Below are 23016 nucleotides of genomic sequence, written 5' to 3' on the forward strand. Positions count from 1 at the left end.
TCTACTAAGTTTCAGCTGAAGGCACAGGACTGTACCACATCAGCAATACTGTGTGAAGTAGGAGAGGTGACATCACCCCAGAGCCCAGAATAGCAATCCCGTGAGGCCTGGGAAGATGGAGAGAGCCCCTGAGTTAGTAAGCATTTAGTATATTCAGCATTTAGTCTCAATGTTGGAACATGGACATTATAAATGGCCCTAAGTAGCAGATTGTTTTTACCATGTATCTAAGAGATAAATAAATATCTCTCCCAGAGGAGATAAACTCCCAAGTGCAGACTCGCCAGCACATCCTGACTCTTAGACATGTGCTCTATGCAAGCCCTCCAAAAACTGCACTCTCAGCAATTTTCTGTGATAGTTTTGTGTAACTTAGAGTTGCTGGATTAATGATCTAGACAATAAAATACCATATTACCTGTTTTTCCAACCAGGGCTTCTTTCTACTGTGCTAACATTTCTTGAAGCATTTTTGAAGGACCTGAAAGATGTATTGTTTCCCTCTAAAGACTGCATCCATCAGATGGAGAAACCAATGCAGGAATTAGAGTACCCAGAGGTTTACAGCAGAAATTCCAGACATTCCTGTTCCTAAAAGACCAAGCAGGTAGATTGATTTAAAATGTGGAGTAATCTCACTGACTATGTTACCAAATGTAAAACATGAGGAAAAATTAGGAAGAAATTTAGTAATTTCTTAGCCTGTACATTGGATATATGCCAAATTTGGATAAAATCACTATAGGGTCTCTTAATATTTTAATTTTTTACCATCTTTATATATCTTTTGAGAAGGCACAGCCACCAGCAGCACAAGAGGCATTGCATCATTTTCCTCGGTGAATCACTGATATACAGCTGTTTTACTGTTCCTTAACACCTCCTCCCTTCAAGAGGGACAACTGCTTAAACTGTAATGACTGGGTTTTACATATGAATCACAGCAGTATGCAAAAGGAATTCAAGTTAGATATTATCCCACCAGTTTTAATTATTCCTCTACCCAGTTCCTTATTTTAAAACTAAAATTATTTTGGAATAGAAGAAAAGGAAAATAACAATCAAGTTTGTCCCTTCTGTTGTAGCCTATTGAAAGGCAGAGGATTACAGCAGCAGCAGACAGCAGCATTTAGCCAAGTTTAGCAATCTTGGAATCAGAAGCAAAGATGACTTTATGACTTGAGTACAACTGTCTATAGGTGACTGCCACCTGAAGCCAAAACTTGCAGATGTAAAACCCCACTTCTTTATAGCTTTATTTGGGAGGATGACATTTATTATCTGCAACAGCCTCAATTCTCCACATGGTGCAGCCCTTTCAGAATAGGCTGAGCCAGAGACAGAAGTTAGGCATTAAAAATATCATTTTTAATCACCATTTCTAATCAGTCTATCCATTCAGCAACTTACATTTCTTTTGTGGTGGATCATTATAGTCCAGAAAAGTCAAAGGCCTACAACCTTTAGCTAAGTCTTTTTTTCTCTATGTCAAAATTTAGTTCTATACCAGAGACGTGTTGGTTGGCTATACATTTCAGAAAAAGAGTGAACACAGGAGAGTAAGCACCTGGAATAAGGTAAAAGGAGGATGAGATGGGAGGAGAAGGGAAAACATCTTCATAAGCAAGAAGGTTTTTCTACCTCCTCCTTTACAAATATGGTTTGAAACCAGAAGGAACAATTATGATGTTTTAACTTCTGCTGTTAAAGTATCATTTCAGCATGTTTTACCTAAGCAGTGTACACAGTTCCCACAACTGCTTACTGAGAAATCAAAGTTTCTGCTATTTAACTTTCTAGATTTTATTCAACTGTATTTGTCTGCTCAGCTGTGTGGATGGTAGGTCACATCCCACAGTAGTGTGGTGCTCAGCTTTTAGCATCTTTCCTGTAAAGATATTTTCAGTAGTTCCTCGTGGTATGCTTTTTTTAATTTAAAGTTTATAATCACTGTTCCATGCTGACATGTCTTTTATTAGTAAGATTCAATGGTTTTTTTCCCAGTTTTATTCCTAAATTAACATCTGTATTTTGATTTTTTGTTATCCCCTTTTTTTACTGAGGTAAGAAAACAAAATATAAGAACACACACATTACACATAAGTGGAATATTTTTGGAATCATGCACAAATAAAGTAGCAACTACCAACTACAGCACTGAGTACTTGGAAACTGAGACAGCTAAAATACAACATTTATTTGACTATGCAACGCTGTTAGTGAGGAACTGCTTCAGGTATTCTGTGAAGATGTGAAAAGAATTCACTTTACACAGGTAAAGCTAAACAAACAAAAATCGGATGTTTTATGGACTGAAAGTAGAATTTTTCTGAAATATCTCTAACTACATTAAAATGTATAGTAGCTATATTATATTCTAGGAAAACTTTTACCTATAAATCAGTAAATCTTTAATCACATATGCTTTTGAGATCAACTACTTCCAAATATTTTTTGAGTATTATATTAGTACTTCTTCAGTCCTTAAAGATTTTCAACAAATGCAAGTACTGGAAAAAAGCTAGTTAGGATGCATAATTTGAAATTGTATGGATAATGGAAATATAATTAAAGATAATATGAATCATTTGGTCAGTGCACAGCATACAGGAGAAGATACCTCCCAGCCCACTCTTCCCAGTGCCCAATGACTTCTAGAACACACTTTTGTTTTTCCTTTTTTAATAAGTCCATAAAAGCCAAGAATTTATAAAAAGTACATGCAAGTCTATTTACATTAACAGACCAAGAAGCTGCAAACTCTCCTTAGTATACAGGAACGATGTCTTTAAAATTGGGAGTTTAAATGAAACAGGACACCAAAACTAACAGCTAAGGTGACAACAGCAGCTTGGCTGACTGCTGAATTCCTGGTTTGCTGCTGGGATAAGAGATGGGGATATGACACCCAAACCAATTCACAGTCTGCATAGATTTGAAGAAAACAGAAAATTGGTTTTTTTTACTCTTTTTCTGATCCATTTCAAGTCATATCAACAGCAGTTGCAGCCCAAGTTCTTTGTTTCACCTGTTTTTAAAAGAGGGAATGTAAGTGAATATAAATGGGATCAGAGAAAGAGATGTTAGGAGAAGTCCCATCTTCAAATGCTGTTAGGAAAATAAACATTCTTGAATTGTCTGCCCTGCCCTGCCTAATTCCAGCCTCTGAAAAGTCAAGAAGGATCACTTCTTGCAAATCTCTACACACCGTTTATCACTGAGCAAAAACAAAGGAAAAGCCATTGGAAGTCTCTAAAAGGTTTTTTTTTTTTACAAAAAGAAAGTTTGTATTCTTGTTTCACCATTCATCTTTGAGTATTTATACTTCTACTTAAAGTAAACAAGATAATTTCATAGTGAACAAAAAAGCTAAAACTAGCTCAGCTTTCCATAGCATAGGGATAGGAAGGACATTAGGCATATGTAACTATTCCTAGTTTAAGCCATACAGTAATTCAATGTTGCTGCAACAATGCGGTTTTCTTCTCAAAATCTGTCCACATTTTCCACCTTAAAACTTCCTTGTGTAGCACACAAGTGCCTTGAAGACAGACGCAGTGTTGTACCTGGATTTGCTACAAATAATTGGTATTAAAAGTTTCTTGACAGTTGGCTAAGTTCAAGTTTTCCCTACCCATAGAAGATGAATGACATGTAACTCTGATATATGCTCCAACTATGCCCAAAAATGAGTACGGTGAGTAAAACACAGTGACACCCTTCCCCCTCTGACCAGCTAACACCGCAGTCTATATCAAGGTATAAAATTTGAAGTGGTAAGAGGTAACTGGCCATAAATCACAGTGAAACATATGAACATTTAGTAAGTCCACAACCTGTGACAAACATAAAGTTACTGTCACCTCAGTTTTAAAAAATACTGTAGAGCAAGCACTTGCCAGTGGTGTATGGGATTGTAACTGGATTGCTGCTTATGGTGTTAATGGGTGCTCTGGAATTTAGTAGGTTTTCCATAATTGTCAATTGTCAGTTTCAATTTTTTGTGATTAAACCTTCATGGCATTAGAATTATTTCCCAAGTTAGTTAAACATTACAATGAAATTCTCACTACTGATGCAAGTTACAGAAAATTATTCTGATGCACTTGTCAGTACAAGTGAATCTCTCATGCTAACTAAAATCATCTCCCCTCTGCCTTTTTTTTTTTTTTCATGGCACATTGTGTGCCCTATGGCCATTCAAGTAATAAACAGGAAATCAAGGAAGTAGTTTTCCAGAATTTCACAGAAATCAAAGTCTTACAATCCATGGCAACATCCATGGATCTTATTGTAATAAAAGGTCAGTATATGTTCTTCATCCCATTTATATTAAGATTTCTTTTGAAGAAAAGGTGCTGATAGTTTGTATTGTTTCATCCATGAGGTAGATGGCACTTTTATATAAATAGTATAAATCAGAAATTAAGTTAGCTTTAAGCCTGCAACAAGTCCTGCACCACTGACTGTATTCAGGAATACAAAACACTTCAAAATTTTCAAAGTCACACAGTGTTCCTCCTTGGAGAGGAGAATGGTGGTCAGCTGGACAGAGAGGTGCCTTCACTGATCAAGGGTCACCGGAATTCTGGCTTCAGCCTCCAGACCCCTTCCCCATTTGGGCTCCTATGGAAGGTGCAGATATTGCGGAGCAGCTCTCTGAAGACACAGGAGTGCTCTGCAGGCAGTTTGGACTCAAACTCCTGCAGCAGCTCCCGAGTGCTGGCCTCGCCATCCACGCGGGCCTGGAACGCCAGGAAGTTCCGCAGATCCACGAGCAGCTCATCGTATTCTGTGGAACCCGGGACTGGGGCGGGTGCTGGCTGATGATTCTCATTGCCCTCATCCCTTGTCTGCTGTGGTAAAACAAGGTGGTTTCTTGCCCTCATGCGAGCTAATAAAGATGAAGAGTCCAGGGCACTGGATGATGATTCTCCAGATTTTCCATTGAAGTGCTCACTGGAACTACACTTCCTTATATTTTGTTTCTTTATTGTATCTCCATCCTGTAAATAAACACACAGACTATGGGGAAAATTGCATTTTGAGACCCACAGAATTTATTAAACAAAATCTGCCTGTTGTTTAGACTTAAATAACGAACACCACCACTCAGAACTTGGTCATCTGAAATATACCATAAAGAGGTAACGTATTCAGGTCTCAACTTTAGAACTTAAGAAGCAAAAAAAAGCTTTGCTGGTTTTGAGACAGATAAGCAAACCATGGTGCAATTTGTGACTGCTGTATCTAACTAGACTTCATCAAAACAAAAAATCAGTCATAGGTAACTAAAAATTCTAGAATTCTACATAATCATACAACAAATGTGTGTGACACATCTAAGTCGGATTTATCGCATAAATCATAACAATTCACATATATCAGCTATTAAAACAGAAATGTTAGCTTCTGCTTCTTACCTTCTGCTTCTTTGCAGGTGATGCACAAGTGGAATGTGAAGAAAGCAGCATGGAGTTTCTTTTTTGGCCAAACCGACTCCTAAAAACCCACGAAACAATTAACTCTATGAAACATCCTTCTCAAAATGACTACGATAGTTTCTCAAAGACAGACTGGGTTTGTGTTTTAGGGCTCTCAAGAGCCCTCTACTAAGCTCTCTCTTCTACTGTGCAACAATAATGCTTTCTTTGTACTTCAGAATGGATTACCTATGCTTGTAATATGCTTTCATGTCTATATTACATATAAAACACGCACTGATACATGTTACTGCAAATACTAAGACCAAAAAATGTATATCTTTAACATTCTAAGCAACTCCTCTGTTTTTGGGAAAGCACAGTGAGAACTGAACTCACTTTATTCCTGATGGTGCACCTGAAAGACCACTCGTGCCTGTCCAGGTTGGCACACCAGAAGCAGCTCCTAAACACTGCTGACGAGACAGTCTCAGGGCTCTCAAAGCGTCCTGGGCCACTCTGCTCGCTTCTGCTTCCTCCAGCACATGATCTGCATTGGAGGCATCCATAATGGCATCATGCTTCATAACACTGTGTACCCCTAAAACCAGAGGATAAAAAAGGGGAAGGAGGACATTTCTTAATTTAAGTGAAAATCAAATACTCACTTTTTAGGTGAATGCCACAATTACATTTTTCCTTCTTCAGGCTGATTATATTAAGTACATCAGTATAGTAATTTCTAATGAAAGAACCCCCTTCTTTATCAGTTAAGCAATCAATCTGACAGCAAATCACTTCTGGTGTGCTGATGAGGTCATTATTCACAACAGACCTGGCAATTATGTGGGCAAATTGATAATTTCCATTGTTATGGACAGCACAGACAGGAGTGAAACGCTTGTGTAAATGAAGGTTGATTACATCCTGGAAATATCCAGGAGAAACACTGCATATACTTCTATATCCAGAAATGTGGATCTCTCTGAACAGTTTGTGCAAAGGTAACTAGCAAATTTGAATTAAAGTCAACTGGAATTAAATTTAAATTAAATTTAAACAATGAAGATTTGATGTTTCATTAAAGTAGCAAAACAAACGTTTTTTATTGCAGCTCTAACCATCAGAGTAGCAGATCTGCTCTTTCCCTCATTTGCATAGGTTTTATATACATCTGTTTAGTCAGCAGCCAAACAACAACTGTTACCTGATTTTTTGAAAAGTTTCTGCAAGACATAGTCATCATTTTTCTTTGAGTCTTGCTCTTCACTGTTGTCCCTTCTGTATTGCTTTTGTTTCACGAGATGAGGAATGCGCTTTCCTTCGAATTTGGCATCTTTGTGATGTTTCCTCTTCGACTTGTCTCTGTGGCTCTCATGTGACAGCACATCCACCTTGTGCTTTGTTTTTGAGATACACTTAAAATGATTATTATCAATTTGCCCATCTTCAGTTTTAGCATCCTGCTTTTCCCAAGAGCCAGCTGCATCACAAGTGAGGCTGAGATCTGTCCTGGCATCTGCATTATCTGCTCCACGTCCCTCACCAGCCACCACGGCAGCCAGACCTTCTGCATTCTCTGCAGACCCTTGCACTGCATGGCACTGACTGGGACGTGCATTTCTCATCACTTTCCAAGCATTCTTCCTTGCTTTCATTGAATGAATTTGTATCAGCAGCAGCTTGTGCATTATCTTTTGTGTAGCTATTTTGGTCAAAGGCTTCCAAGGTTCCCTTGGTTTCCTCACTTGTCTCTACTGCTTTAGAAGAAGAATCTTTCATGTGTGTGGTGGAATAGGAATTGGAGGACTTCTTCTTGTGTGAGCTGCTTTCTGCAAGATGGACGTCACATTTAGAAGTGCCATTAGCAGGTGGCTTTGGGACTTGAACATCTGAACCAGTACCTGAGGGATGAATAAAATTAGTATCCATTTAACAAACAATTAAGACATTTTTTCTTCCACACAAACAGAAAAAAACTCCCATGTACCTGCAAAAATTGCACTTGTTTCTGTCCCCTGAGACACATCTGGGCTGTTCAGAGTAAATAGTTCATACAGGTCATTGGATTTGAAGAAGCGATTCTGCTTAGGGTCTTTCAGCACTCTGTTTGTTAAAAACTGTTTGAAGATTTGTCTAAAAAAGAAAACAAATATTTGGTGCATGAAACAATGCCTAGCTATGTTTAAGTACTGAGTACAGTACTTAAACAGAAAACTATAAGCACAAACATTACCCTGCAGAACAATTAAGCAGTGGGAAGACAATGTTAGTTTCCAAAAGACCATCTTGAGTTAGTAACTTCCAAACAACCAAGTAAATTGTTAAACACAAGGATTTATTATTTTTTTAAACAACCCCATAACACAACAGGTAACCACTATCCTGAGATGTCCTATGAGGCATCCCTTAACTAAGCAATAAATAACTTCACAGCTAGAACTTTTTTGTTCATTAAAATTGAAAAGCTTGCATATGTAACAATAGAACAAACAGAAAGCTCCTGATAGAAAAAACTACAGCTTGTTAAAATGACAACATTTTATGGGTTCAATTGATTGGAGGAAACAAAAGCAGCAGAGTAGCTCAGTCTGATGGTGATGACTGCATGACAGACACTGAAAAGGGGAATCAGACTTGTGGCTGAGAAGAAAAGAGCCCACCTACAGAGGACCAAAAGGAAAAAATCTGTACAAAGCTGCAAGAATCTTCTAGTATTGGTAAAACTGCTTCTGTGCCATGTCTGTAGTACATAGTGCCTAGAGCAAAAGCTGTTTTATTCTGTACAAAAAGTACATCCTTAAATGGAATTGGAAATAGTTCTCTTGAACAGTTTTATCACACTTTTGGTTCTGCTGAGATTAAGCTGGGAAAATATTTTTAAATTCAGTGGTCAAAAAACTAAGTTTTCATTTACAGGCAAGAAAACATAGGAAAACAGTAAACATGGGCATTTCATTATTTAGAGCTTTTTGTTCTTCTGAATTTTCCAAGAGGGTGTTTCAGTTCTGAAGAATGAAGTCCAGACACAGGATTCCCATGTACATTCATCTGGAATTCATGTGAGTGAAGCTAACTACTGAGAAAGCTGAATGGGAAAGCAAACCAAAAAGATTTCATTGATTTTGAAATACAAGCACTTCAAAGGCTTTAGCTACACTTTGGAATAAATAACATGAATATGACTGGTAGTTATTGGGATTTAATTCTTTCACTTTGGAATGAATTGGGAATAAAATCAAATTGGGTTTTCAGAGTAGTAAATAAATCTATGTAGCACATACATCTTGATACATCCCAAGGAGAATATAAAGAACTTGATGATTTCAATTTGCATTTCAGACTAGTTGAGTCTCATGTTTTGAATAAGGTGCTCACTGTTTCCTGTCTATGTCTCATACTATGTTTTACAGGGAATTCTGGATGTGCTGGACACAGCTGCTGGAACAGACTGATTAGGTACATTTAACACATGTATCCTCCTGCTAGGGATGGAGCAGTACAGCTGGGAGTCTAGTATGAGAAAAAGGTTCTCCATTTCTCAGTAGAAATTTTTTAAAATTTTCCATGATGTGCCCACCACGACCGAGGTGGGAGATTAGAAGCAATGTGTGGACATGCACAGTTATGTCACCGTTACACCACCTTGGATTTGCTAAAAGCATTTTCCTGAGCATGCAGCTGTATCCAAGAAATCCTTCTGACTGACCTGTGGTATATCTTCTCCTCAATAGTCCCTGCAGTGAGCAGCCTATACACAGTCACCTCTTTCTTCTGGCCTATCCTCCAAGCACGTTCCCGAGCCTGGAACACAAAGGTTTGGTTACCAGATATGAGCCTCTCCAACGTGTCTGACAGAGAGCTAATGATAACACTCTTTCAAACTTAGCTTGGACATTAACAAATACTTCAAGAAGTGGAATTTCTAGAGCATAGGATAATTAACTCAGCAGGACAGGAAAAAGATCTAGAAAGTCTCCAATTGTACCAATCTATGCAAAAATTGCCAATACATAGATTATGTTAAAATCAGAGTTTTACCTAGAATATGTACTTTACATAGACTTATTCCAGAAGGAAATTTCCCAATAGAGTGTTAACACACACCTTTCCTTTGAATTTTTCTTCTTTAACTTAACTGAAATCTTTCCTACAAACATCTTGAACCAACCACTAATACAGAGCACTGTAAGTCAGACACTTGCAGAACTCAGAGCTACACAGGATTGCTATAAAAAAGCTTTTTCCTCTCAAACTTGTAAGCACCATATAACTGCTACATGATTTGATAAAACAGAGTCTTACCACACTGTGAGATAAGATGAGATAATGAACAACTTTTAAAAGCTTAGAGCAGCTCTCTAAGGTCACAGCTACATATAATCTAGTGAGAAAGCCAGTGTGAGCAGCATCTGCTCTCCTCTTCTCACCCTGCATTATCACCACCAACAGTCCTGCCTGTTCAAGAGCTTACACAGCTGTACTTTCCCTTCAGAAACATCTGGTTTTTATTTTAAAAACACAGGTCATTTGAACTGTTGTTTGACTGCACTGTAACTGACTACATGAATCAACAATATTGAAGAGTGGTAAGGTATAACAGCATATACCTTATGCTGGTGGGAGCCACTTAAATTGGCTTTGCCACAAGAGTAATCATAATGTGGCGCTGCACCCTAAGTGACCATTGCTGGGAACAGCAACTTAGGAAAGAGCAACATAGTGCTTTACACTCTTTGAGGAGATAAATGTCATTTCAGCTTCAGTTTTATTTCAACTCAGCTGGTAAATGGAATGTAATAAATCAAACTCACCTGTGTGTCTACACTGGGATTCCAGTCAGGATCATAAATAATAACCCGGTCAGCACCAACCAAGTTAACTCCAATGCCACCAACACGAGTTGTTAGAAGAAAAAGGAATATGGATTTATCCTGCGATACAAGAGAGAATTTACTAAAGCAAGAATTAGCAAAATGTAACATTAAAAAAATAATCCTTTCCTGGATTATTTTATCAACATTATAGGCAAAGATGCAAAGGAAGCCAAGAGAAGGAACGCATTTTCCTTGCTCATCTAGTATTTCTTTTGACAAATAAAAGTAGTCTGATCTAAATTTCATTTACTGTTATCCAATAAAATTGCTTTTCCCCCTTCTCAAATGTGTTTCTTTCCTTAGCAGAAAACCCAACTTTATGTATGAAATGAGAGATTACTTTTTTCCCCTCTCTTACAAATACAGCAGTTTCTCTGAACTCCTCAGGTTTGTGTCTCCAACCTGAAGTAGTATATTTAAAAACAGAAAAAAAGGAATGGAAGAATTCAGTCATACTCATTAATATGTATTCACGTGTGGGAAGGAACATCTCACCTCATTGTATTTTGTTACAAGAGGCTGTCTAGAAGCTACTGCTGTGGTGCCATCCATCCTGAGGTAGGAATAGTTTCTGTATCTCACAAAGACTTCAAGTATCTGCATCATCTGTGGTGATGAAAAGATTTAACGAAATCCAGATGTGAAGACTGAGCACCTGTGTGATGAACCTGTAAGAATTTCTAGCACTAACTGCAGTGTCAATCAAACAAACAACAACAATGAAAAACCTGAAACACTTAAATGACAGAAAAACAACTTATGTAAATGAGGCAAAAAAATTTCACAGCTGAATGCAGTGGAATATTTGAGCTTGATTTGGAAGTTCAGGGCCATAGCTCCAAGACAATTAAGCAGGCTGGTGTGCAGCATCCCAAGGAAATCCACAGAAGGAAGACAAAACTGTGAGTACACAGGGAAAACAAACAAAGGTCACTGCCTGTGCCACTGTCCTGAAGGGAGCGATTCTGAGGATCAGAGGTGCACAGACACCACACAGAGCATGAAAAGTGATACCAACTGTGTCCTGGAACTACACAGCAGGGACAGCCTGGGACCATGTGGGCACAACTAATACAGCTTTGACCCAGTGTATTGAAACTGGGCCACTGCCACAATGCTCACAATGCTGTGCCATTTCAGTAAAGCTTACTGAGTTTGGGAACTGGTCTCTGATTATTCCAAAGAGATCAGTCATTTCAGTAAGATATTGATTTTATGAGAAAGACACTACAAAAGGTGGTTCTACTTACAGGTTTTTTGGAACTCTCACACACGTTTGAAGTAATAGTAATAGCTAAAACTAAAAACAATAGCTCATCTTACCTGTCTTGACTGAGTAAAGAACAGCACTCTGTGACCTTGCTTGTGCCATATTTTCAGCAAGGATTCTACCACTATCATTTTTCCAGAACGTTTCCAATATCCAAATTGATTTGGATCCTCCGCTTCAGCATCTGGCACACTCTTCAGAAGTCTGGGACTATCAGCAACAAAGTCAGGGTGATTGCAAATCTTTCTCAAAGTTGATAGTCCTAAGAGAATCTAAAGAATACAAGAGAAAAATATTTCTTTTTTCATGACAAATACTTGTCCTTATGGCTTGTGGAAAAAAAAAATAAACAGCAATAGATTAATCCACTCACCATTAATGTTTATTTTTAATAATGTTTTCATGCTAATACTTGCTTAAGGGAAAGTTTTAGGAAAAATCAGTACAAAAGAAAGTGATTGAAATTTTATGTACTTGTGAGCCTATTCTGGTGACAATGTTAAGGGAATTCTGCAACAATATCCACACTAGTAAAACCAGTCCCTCCCTAGCTGTTAGGCCATGTTTTTCTCACTCAAAAGGAAAAATGCCACCAATTTCTTTCTTGAAATCATGAAATTATCATGTCTTTCCTTCCAGTTCCTATCATATTAGCAGGTAACTTAAGACAGACCTTGAGGATAGTCAGTATGCCCACCAGAATGCATGATAACAAAGAATAAATGAATTAACATATTTGAACAAACATACAAAACTGAAATTACCACTTTTGATGCCATGTTAGGAGAATTCTATTCAGTTATTCATTCAATAATATTACAAGTGTTATTTATACTTCTGAATATTCTGAAAAATGAACTAGCTTGAAACAATGAATCCCTCTATCTTTTAGCACTGCAAGCTGGATGAGCCTGCCCATAATTTATGGTTTGTTTTTTACAATGCTGTTTTACAGCTGGGATTCACTGTTGTCATCACAGAATATCTAATAAAAGCATTGACATTTACTGTTCAAAATTTTCGGATCCCTAGTAAATATGAGAGCCCATTTTGTAACATCTTAGGTAAATTTCTGCAGAGTCTTGTACAAGCCATCTCTAAAAGAACAAGCTCCTTAAAGAAAATTTCACTGGGATAATTAAAATGGCTATGCACTTGAAAAAATTTGCCCACTATACCTTTTTGAGATCTGGAAAATTAAAAAAAGTCAAAACAGTAATAAGGTCAACATGTTCTGTGTACAGGACTGCAATATATATGGCCATGCTGAGCATACCACTGACTGGAGCCACTGGGTATGCAGCAAGAATGGATTTCACAGCTCACAAGACAAGAAAATATGGTGAATTACACATTATAGCCAACACATAATACCTGTCCTCCTACTAACAAGGACTAAAATGGAAGGGAGACACATCCGTTGCATGCATAAAAATGTCAAACAAACCAGATGTGTGCAACATAGGAGCCACAGGGTATAGCAGATTCTACACAGGCAGCAGCAGCCAGCAACTGAAAATGTACCCCAATTATGCCTTTCACTTGGCCACAGCAATTACAACACTTTCATTATGAGATGGAGGCAGAAGATGTTGAGAAGTGACTAGTAAGACAGTAACAAGGATGTTTGCTTATTTGCTCTGCTTTCTGTTAATACTGTGAAATCATAACAAAGTTATCACACCTGAATTGTACTCCCAGGAGTAACTATGCTTTTCCTTTGCTTCACTTGGGCAATTGGTTAAAAGCATGAATACAGTTACCTACAACAGGTCATCCAAAAAGCAGAATTTGTTCCCAAGATCACAAACATACTGTGAAGTTCATTCCATTCCTACTTTTATCTGGTCATGTCGGTACATACGGATCCCTAACTCAAATATATCTCATCTAACATTTCTGAGAAAAAAAATGGACAACAAAACTGAATAGAGATCAGTGTGTTTGCTTCCCCTACTGCTCAGAATTCAGCTAGAAGAGTGCAAGGGCCAATCCATGATTTTATCCATCAAACCATACCTGTCACTATCCTTATTAATGCCCACCTGCATGTCTCCATTGAGAATCTGGTAAACTTCCTTAGAGTTGATGTAATTTTGATAGATTTGACGCTGCTCCTCTGTCAAACGGCAAAACAGGACCTACAAAACAAACCAACCACTCAAGCCCAACCTGTGGGAATTTTAGAATTTTACCATGTGCTACAGTGAAAGTTCAAAGATGTGTGACATACAGAAATACTAAGTCAAAGGATACTGCATAGAAATCACTAGAAATAAAAAAAAAAAAAAGAGAATTCAAGAGAATGAACATGATCATCAAGATGTGTTTCATGAGTTTTATGTGCTCTTTCCCTGTAGTTAGATCTTCCCCTCAAATCGCTTTAGTTTTGGAAGTGCTGCCATTTTCTAGTTTTAATGAGGTAACTGGCAATGTTAGCATTCTCTCAAAGCTGTTTATAGTAAACTCTTTCCATTGTGCATCTGTCACCTCCCTTACAACTTGCAAATTCTTAGAAGTTTAGCAGATGTGGTCTGTCCTGTCTTTAGACCTTAAGCATGAAATATAATGATTTCTCAGGTGTTCTGACGAGCTAAAATTGAACAAAATCACTTCCTTGCATCCTGCAAGGCACCCAATATTATGCTCTATATCAAACTGATGTAGTGCCCTGTGACTGGCAAGAGCAAAAATCAAATTTATTTAAAGTGTCTATGATCACATTCTTTAGATTAAGGAGCCCAGACTCTTTAATATCTAGACATTAACAAGTTGGTTAAAAATAGTATATAGAAATTAAAAAGTTGGTTAAAACAAGATCATTAGGCTGCATATACACAGTATGGCCTATTTATTTATTATGTACCTTTCAGCACTGTCTTACAAAGACTAACATGTCTACTCCTCTTTTAAAGTGAGAAGACAGGAAAGGAGTCAGAACAGAACATAAATGCCTGAAGCACTGAAACCTGAAGAAGCAGCTAATAATTACAAGTATTTGTAGGAATTTCAGTTAACCAATACTTTCAACCTCCTCTACTTTGAATGAAAATGTTTCCTAAAGAAACATGCCACCTTGTAGTAAAGCAAACAAGTTTCACACCACAAGGCTAGTATTTTGAAAATTTATAGGCCAGCTAGCTTGCAATATGAACAACTGCCAGCAAGTATTTCTGTATTATTTGCTGCCCAAATTAATCTTTCTAGGACAGGAAACAATGCTGAATTGTTTCCTGCTGTACAAAAGGAAACAGACAGACAACTCATTTCAATGCACTTGAGACCCAAGGGGACAGCATTAAGTAGCCCTGACTCCACTTCATCTACCCTTTACTTTTTAGATAAGTGAACTCATACAGACCCTGCAAGACAGCAGTAATTTGATACTCAGTACAATGGTGAAAGAATATGAATCTTGAAAGCTCTGCACCTTATCTTTAGTTAAACCACCATTTTATCTGCTACTAGCACAAATTATTTCCAAATTTTCATGAAAGACTGAGTTTTGGGGAGAGTGAGGACTCAGATCTAGTAGTGAAAATAAGCAAACCTGTTCATTTTTATCTGGAAGTGAAAGGCTCATTTTTACATCAGCCTTCATTCTTCGCAGTAGGTAGGGGTTTATGGTGTCCCGTAACACACATGCACATTTGTATGCAGTTTTTACCTGAAAAAAGGAAGAATTGGCACAAGTTGTATTTTGGTTCTTGATATTAATTCCAGCAACTAGCAAAATTATAAAGTCAGCAATAGGAAAATCCTACTAAAATTGGATAATAAAAAAATTTAAAAATTTTAAAAAATAAAATAAAAAGAAATAATATCTATAGTTTCTGTTCAACACAACATGAATTGCAATAAAATTTATGTTAGCAACAATAAAACTGAGTAAGGAAGGCTTCCTCAGATACCTCAGATTACTCTTTAAAAGAGACCAGAATAAGATATTTAATTTAGAAACCAAAGAAAGAAGTGAATATAAATCTGTACAAAACCAAGATCCTCATGAAAAAGCACTAATACATATACTGAAGATCAAAAAAGAAGCCTGCAGCAATGGTGGTTACCAGACAATAAGTGAAGATTAGTGAACACTTGAGACCTCTAAAAAAACATCAGAACAAGAAAATCCCCATGATCACAGAAACTAAAGGTCAGTCTGGCCCTAAATGGGGTATGCAGTTCTATAAGGGGTAATGGATGTGTGAGATAGGTATTAACTGTAATAATGGCTAAAAATACCTTAATTTGTCTTAAAACAAGGCAAACAATATAATAAATTATTGATATATAAAAACAATTGAAAGACCAACTTAGTACATTACTAATACTTATACAAGAGAAGTACTTAAACTTGAAAATAAAACCTCAGCAATGCATGCATGGAAAAACATTAAAAACAGTAGTTAAAAGGATACAAATTTAATAGCATTTATATGAAACTTAGTCTGCAGATTATGATGCAGACAATTTATTTACTATCTAGTTAAAAACAGAAAACTATTTAAGCTGTCCTCAATATTGAGAAACACAACTACAAAGATTAATAGACACTTATTGAAAATAATTTCCCAAGTAATTTTTTGCTTTCAAAATTACTTTATCTACTTCCAGACTTCCAACACCTAATTTAGCTTTTTAAAATAAAAACTGTTTCTAGACAGGATTTCAGGATTCCACTTACTGCATAATCTGCCAAAGCTCGATAGCAAACAGGAAAGTTCTATTTAAATACATTAAAATGTGAGATCAGTCATCTTCCATTCCAATCTGTTTATCTTCATATCAAAGAATACTTCTAATGACCTAAACTTTAGGGCTTTTGACAAGAAAACCTTGTATATAAGGTGCATTCCTGTATAAATGAAATGGTCTCAGCTGAATGATTTTTTTACACAAGCAGCAGTAATGCATACACACAGCTCTTTTTTTGGTTAGTGTCTAGAACATACAGCTTTAAGTACATTTAGAAGTTGATTTAGAAACAACAGTAATGGCTGGAACAGTTTTCCTTCAAGCAAAATGATATTTTGGATGCATTTACCTGGACAGGAGAGGCATTGCAATATCCTCCCATGGTTATTGGGACAGAAAACTGCTCCATGAACACAGGGAGGGTTCCCAATTTTCCTGGGAATATAAAGTCAAAGAGGGACCAGAGCTCCTTTAGGTTATTTTGCATAGGGGAGCCAGACAAGATGATTCGATGGGGTGTGCGGAACTATTAATAAAAACCACAAAACCAAAAGAAAGTTATTTTCATGGTTCCTGGTGTATCCTGCCTCCTACCTCAGAGGATATTCACCTCCACAATCAATAAATTCTCATGCCAAAATATGTGGCCTCACACTCATGAAAAAAACTAGATTTTTGCAATACACTGTTCACAAACTGTTAGCAGAAAATTCACACCAGCAATCTGACATTTATCAGTACTGATAAATTACTATGCAACTTAAAATTTTTAATTTTTTTCCTCTAGAATACTTTGTAAATTTACCCATGTAAATTCATTAAAAATGTTAAGTAAGTTAAATAGTCAAATACAGACCATTTTGATGTATGCTTTTATTATTTTTTAATGATCAAACATATATTTTTATGATAGGCTACTAGACATTGGAACCTCCTCCAGAGCACTTTAAATTTATTTTTTATAAAGTACCTGCTTGCATGCAAGTGTGACTGCAGCATTTGGATTTCGGATTTTGTGACCCTCATCCAGAATGACATAGTGCCAATCATACGTGTGGATGTTGTCTTGCATCAGACGAATGTACGAGTAAGATGTAATTAAAATCCCATGGCATGAAGCAATTTCATGAATTAATTTCACCTAAAAACAAAAGGTGAACGTTGTCAGTGGGACAGAACCCTCAGGGCTACACACACAGAGATTTGCTACCCAAGGTACGTTTATAAGTAATATAAAAGCAGATCTATAATTTGCTTTGCAAAGAAAATAAGTATATGCAAGATTTTGATTATATTATTCTTAGCTCCTCTGTGAACGATATGAAGCACTTGACTACTGTGTTATAGCAATTGAGAATTTACAAAAAAGCCTGGTCAGAAGGAAACAGTGGTTTTTATTTTAAACTTTTCAAAGGTAATGTCTGAAAAACCAAACATTGTATTTGATTAAGGTAATGGGTTTCTTCAAGTTCTCCTATATTCTCTTCACAAACTCAGCTTTGTGTACTGCAAGCAAGAATGTTAGAGGAAAATTAAACAAGTGAAATACCGAAAAACAAATACAAAAATCTATTTATTTAATCCTAAATTCTGTCTAACCTTTCTCATTATAAGATTAACAGAGTTGCTACCAATCTTCAAATTTTTGCTTCTCTTGTAAGCTTTAACCTTTCCCCAAGTTTTTACTAGCCTTTATAGCTGCAAGTTATGTAGGGCAGGGACAGTCTATATAATTTTTGACAGTGTTCAGGACTCATCTTTATTGCAGTTATCCTCCATGTATGAATCTAGAAGACTTAAACAGCAGATGATGAGAAGGGAAAAACAGAAAGTACAACCACCACTAAATTTGCTGAAGTAAAGACAAAACCATTATTACTAGAAGTGCCTTTTAATTAAAACACAACCCACAAAAAACAATTAAAAACCAAACAAAAGGGAAAAACCTATGTCAAAAACTCAGATGGTGTCAATATCCATGACCTTTTACTGTAAAATTACTTACTCACACCCACTCCAAGATTCAAAAAACTCTTTTAACTGTTCAGGAATATCTGCTTTCTGATTATCATCTCATGATAAAACCACAACACATTATTTTATGTTGGTATCACAAGTCTCAAGAGAATATGTAATCTTTAGAATAATTTGTATTACAGACAGAGTAGGATTTCTCTGCAGGTGTGGACATCCAAAGCTTAATTCTACCTGGTACATTATCCATAGTCTGCAACTTTTCTCAAGTCTCAGCAATGGTCTGTCATAGAATATTGTAGACATCACTACCCAAACACTTAAGACAAATCATCTCGGGTGATTTAAAATTAAAAGCTTGTAAAATATGTAACCTCTCCTAATTTTTGCAATTAATAGGGTATGTCTGCAATTAGCCTGACTTACAGAATGCTATACTCTTGTCATTAAAAGATGTTTTGTGAAAGTGCTGCTGTTATTATGGAGGCTCAAGAGACCAATCCCTCCTAGAGGGCAAACAGTGGACTCGTAGAAAACAACAGCCATAAATCACGCTGTCAGGTAGCAGAGAGAACAGAAGTGAAACACAGGCACATGAAGGCCATTCATTGTAAACACACCAAGGCAGAATCCTAGTCAGGATTTACTGAACCTGTAATTAATTAAAGTTTCCTTCAAGCTAAATTTTTAATAAACAAGGATTTGTGCTGACAATGAAGAAACAGAACAACACAATTTTATCAACTCACACTACAGCACTTACTAAGTCTCATTTTACTGCATTGGGTACCTTTTCAAGGTTGCCTTCACTTTAAGTGCAGTTCTTGGAATAATTCTAAATATTTTAAAACATGCTAATGGATCTAATATTGGGTACAAACTCTTGAGGGTGTGGCATTTTATAATTTAGTATATTTTACAATATTTTGTATATAAAATATATTAAAAATATATAATACATATATAATATATATTTATGTATATATTTTATTTCTTCAATCCACAGTTTTCTTGTTTAGTTAGATTAAGGCATGTCTAAATTTTATTTTTTCTTTGGAAATACCCTTCAATGAAATATTTCATCTGTAAAGTCATCTTGAAATAGATGGTTTAACAGCTGCAAGTATCATGAACTTGATAATTATTTTCTAGGGCTGCATTGTGTGTCCTGCATTTGACCAGAATAAGAAAATGCAAAGTTACACATTTATAAACAGTATGTGACTAACATCAGAAGGAATTGTTAACCTCAGTGATACCCGTTCTAAAGATTAGGAAATTAAAAGTTCAGCCTTGAACTTAAAAAATACAGCCTCCTTCCATATGTGATATGTTAAACATGATAACCAAAGTTCATGCTGCCTCTTACATTCTATGATTTACAAATGCTCATGTGCATGTGCATTTTTAAAACAGAAGTTTTAAAACAACAGGACAAACCATAGTAGGAACTTAATAGCATAAGACAGCACTTCAGGACATTTAGCCACAAATGCTATACCTTGTTCAAACTGAAAGCTGACTTCACAGGGGAAGACTATTACTTAAATCTGGTTCCACCTACTGCTCCAACTTAAGCACATTTATCATCCTAGAAAAGCTAAATAATCTTCTGTAATCACACATAATATTAATTTAAAAAAGAGCAAGTTTTGCATTTCATCTGAATGCCTTAAACAAGCTCAAAAGTCTTGGAAATCCCTCCAACTTGCTACAGTGTCTTCCTTCAATCATCTAAAATACCAATCTGTCTCCCTTTATAGATAGCTGAAGACCTTTAGTTATAGTCCAAGGGGCAAAATGGGAAATTTATATTTCCCTCCTTTACTGTCAAAATTTTCTACCATTGTTATTTTAGAAAAAGATTAATGAGTGTCTCTATTGAAGCTTTGCATATGCTAAAAACTCCACAAATATTATAGTAGTGAGATGTCTCAATGACTGAGCTGAAACAGGCTGACAAGATTTGCAGCCAATCTGGCAATCACAATTCAGGCTGCTATTTCATACTATTACTGTGAAAATCCTAAAACTGCTTGCAAAGAAAATCAAAACAGACTGGTAAAAAAGGTAAAAATCAGAGAGCCTTTCACTTACCACGCTGCTCAAAGTCCATTTGTAACACTAAAGAAGTGTCACTAACTGAACAGCTGTGGAAGTATTGCCTAGAATCAATTTATGATGAAGCAATCAGAACAGATGTCTTCCCTACTCTTCACTGTCAAGTGAAATACTTCTGTGGGCACCTTTGAAGAGCTGGGAGACAGGCTCTTGCATCAATGCTTGTGCATCTTAGAAGATACACCAGAAAATGCCTATTCATAAAACCAAATGATTTAACCAATGTTGAAAGATTTAGTATTTGCAAAGATTTCAGGATTCCTGACAATGTTATGGGAAAAATTACATCCATCCATCTCACCTAAAATATCAACTTAAATTTTATCAAATGAAACTTCAGCTGTTGTGTGTTTCTGCTATGAAATACTGTCCTGCCTTATGGGACACTTGTCATTGCTTAACCCTTTTTCTCCGAAATTCTTATCCAATAGTGTTACAACTAATCTTTGTCCTTAGAATCACCTATGCCTCTTTCATAGACTTGTAGAGAACAAACTGCAATACTGGGTTTTACCACAACCTGCTGGCCAACCACTACAGGATAAGGCAGTCCTCAAAATCTATTAAGATCTTCACTGATGATCCATTTAGTCTGGAGGACAAAAGTGTTCCTCCACTGGTTCAGAAAATTGTAGCCCCCTCAGAGGCTGAAATGACCTTTCTCACTCCAAAGCTGATAACAAAGTTCAGTTCCCCAGTCCTCTCCTGGAGCTGTCCAACATGAAACTCTTCTCATTTACTTTATGATAAACTAGGATACACAAATAGAACAGGTGAATCCTGGAATTGTCTGTTAATTCCAAACAAGCCTGTGCCACACTGAGACTACAGGTGAACAGGGAGTTGGCTGTTGGCTAAGTAAAATTAATCTCAAAGAACTTATGCAGTTTAACCACTCTTCTAATATTTAACTTAACTTATTCTTTTATGTCTTATGCCAGAGCTTAATGGCAGAATGGTCCCTGGATGAGCATTACAAAGTTAAGATGTGCAAAAGTGGTCTTCTGCAATGCCACAGATTATCAGCAGATGGAATTGCTGTAAGATCAGAACTAAAGTATTCATAATGTATTTTGAAAAGAAATCCTAGGCAGGAGTAAATCACCTGTCCTGTATTTTATGTGATATATTTTCAGTGTACAAGTGTACTAGTGTTAATTTATTAGTAGCAAATTTTTACTGCAGGTATAGGGGAAATAAAACAGGAAAGTTGTTTTTTTTCCTTACTTTCACTTGCTCTTCTCTGATTAAGAGGCATCTAGGAAAAAAACGTGCATGTGGTTAAGACCTTATCAGTGACACCTGTTTAAAGCACTGTTACACTCTTAGAAGATGAAGCATTAGGTTCAGTTCTCTAAATCTGCTCAAAAGTGCTTACATCTTCAATTTTAAGTTGTTGAATATGTATTTGAAGGATGACAGTGGGAAGGTGAAATCTTGAAAACCTTACTATTCCTGCAGATGGAAAAATTTGAGTCAGTCTGTCAAGTCCATTAATTAAGAAACAGCCCAAAATAAGCACACATGATTTAATTTAGGAAGACATGCAACCGTGTTATTGAGGTCAACAGACTTTTAGGGCTTGAAAACACACCAAGTTAATTGAACAACAGGAAGCTATTAGCACATTAGAGTGTGCTACTCCTTTTTTGCTAGGTACTGTAACTGCATCAATTACTTCAGAATACGTTTAATCAAGTGCAATTAAGCACCACATAATCTTAATGTTATTACAAGAAATTCAATAAATATTTAAAGAGAAATTTAAAAATGCTTTGCTGAATCCTGAAAACTCATTTAAACATCTGAAATATGATGGGGAAAAGAAAAATCTAAGTTTTCCTTGCTTTGTTCCTGCAAGGTACCAAAGTTTCAAACTTCAGACAAGTCAGGCTTTCCAACTTAAGCAAGACTAAGAACATGTATATGAAGAGACTGTCAAAGACAAGGGAAAGACAGACAAGGCACTGCTGGAAACAATGTAACCTAACAAAGTTACTCTGTCATTAAAGAAAATGAGACTGAGTGATACCAACTGGCAGCAACCAACTGAAGAGAAATTATCCACGCATGCAAAACACATTAGGTATCAGATCAATGAGATAGTGATGCAAAGAAATGCAAGAAGAGGATTCACAAGTGCTACAAGCATTTATCTGGTGTACAAGCAGTCTAGTCAAACTCCTAGAATGGACTACAGCACAAGGAAAACTCAAGCAAGAAACCTGTTACTATGTTTAATTTGTTCAGGCAATACAAGTCTTCACCATAATAAACATAATAAACATTCTATGTCAACCCTCTTTTAGTCCAGTTTACTATGAAATCTATACAAGACAATCAACTTTTCGTTCTTTTAATACATTCAGAAAAAGGGCACAGGAAGCCCTTTTCTACACAGAAGCATTGAGCAATTAAACAACAGGGGATTTTTTTTTTGCTAGTGACAAAAAAAAGGCCTCAAGAATTACAAAATGAACATCAATCATTACCTTACTCTTTGTATAAGAACCAGTTTCATGGAGCACAGCAACTCTAAATGGAGGCCACCAAGTGTGGAATTCTTTTACCCACTGATGCAACACAGTAGCTGGACAGACAATCACTGTTGGACCCAATCCCTGGTACCTAAAATAGAGTATTCAAGGAAAAAAAA

General features: G+C 36.4%; 1 protein-coding gene across 1 annotated transcript in view; it reads right to left on the bottom strand.

The window, feature by feature from the left end:
• Positions 1-2093: 2093 nt before the first annotated feature.
• ERCC6 (ERCC excision repair 6, chromatin remodeling factor) overlaps positions 2094-23016 on the bottom strand; it is a 43613-nt gene continuing 22690 nt past the window's right edge. The window contains 15 exon segments of the mRNA XM_036385760.1: positions 2094-5006; positions 5424-5502; positions 5823-6024; positions 6631-7012; positions 7014-7327; positions 7414-7559; positions 9133-9227; positions 10238-10357; positions 10796-10906; positions 11624-11842; positions 13616-13711; positions 15121-15237; positions 16615-16791; positions 17236-17406; positions 22853-22988. Coding sequence (XP_036241653.1) covers positions 4578-5006; positions 5424-5502; positions 5823-6024; positions 6631-7012; positions 7014-7327; positions 7414-7559; positions 9133-9227; positions 10238-10357; positions 10796-10906; positions 11624-11842; positions 13616-13711; positions 15121-15237; positions 16615-16791; positions 17236-17406; positions 22853-22988 — 2794 coding nt within the window. The 3' untranslated portion in view covers positions 2094-4577.

This window comes from Molothrus ater, chromosome 8 (assembly GCF_012460135.2).
Source record: "Molothrus ater isolate BHLD 08-10-18 breed brown headed cowbird chromosome 8, BPBGC_Mater_1.1, whole genome shotgun sequence".
Lineage (NCBI taxonomy): Eukaryota > Metazoa > Chordata > Aves > Passeriformes > Icteridae > Molothrus > Molothrus ater.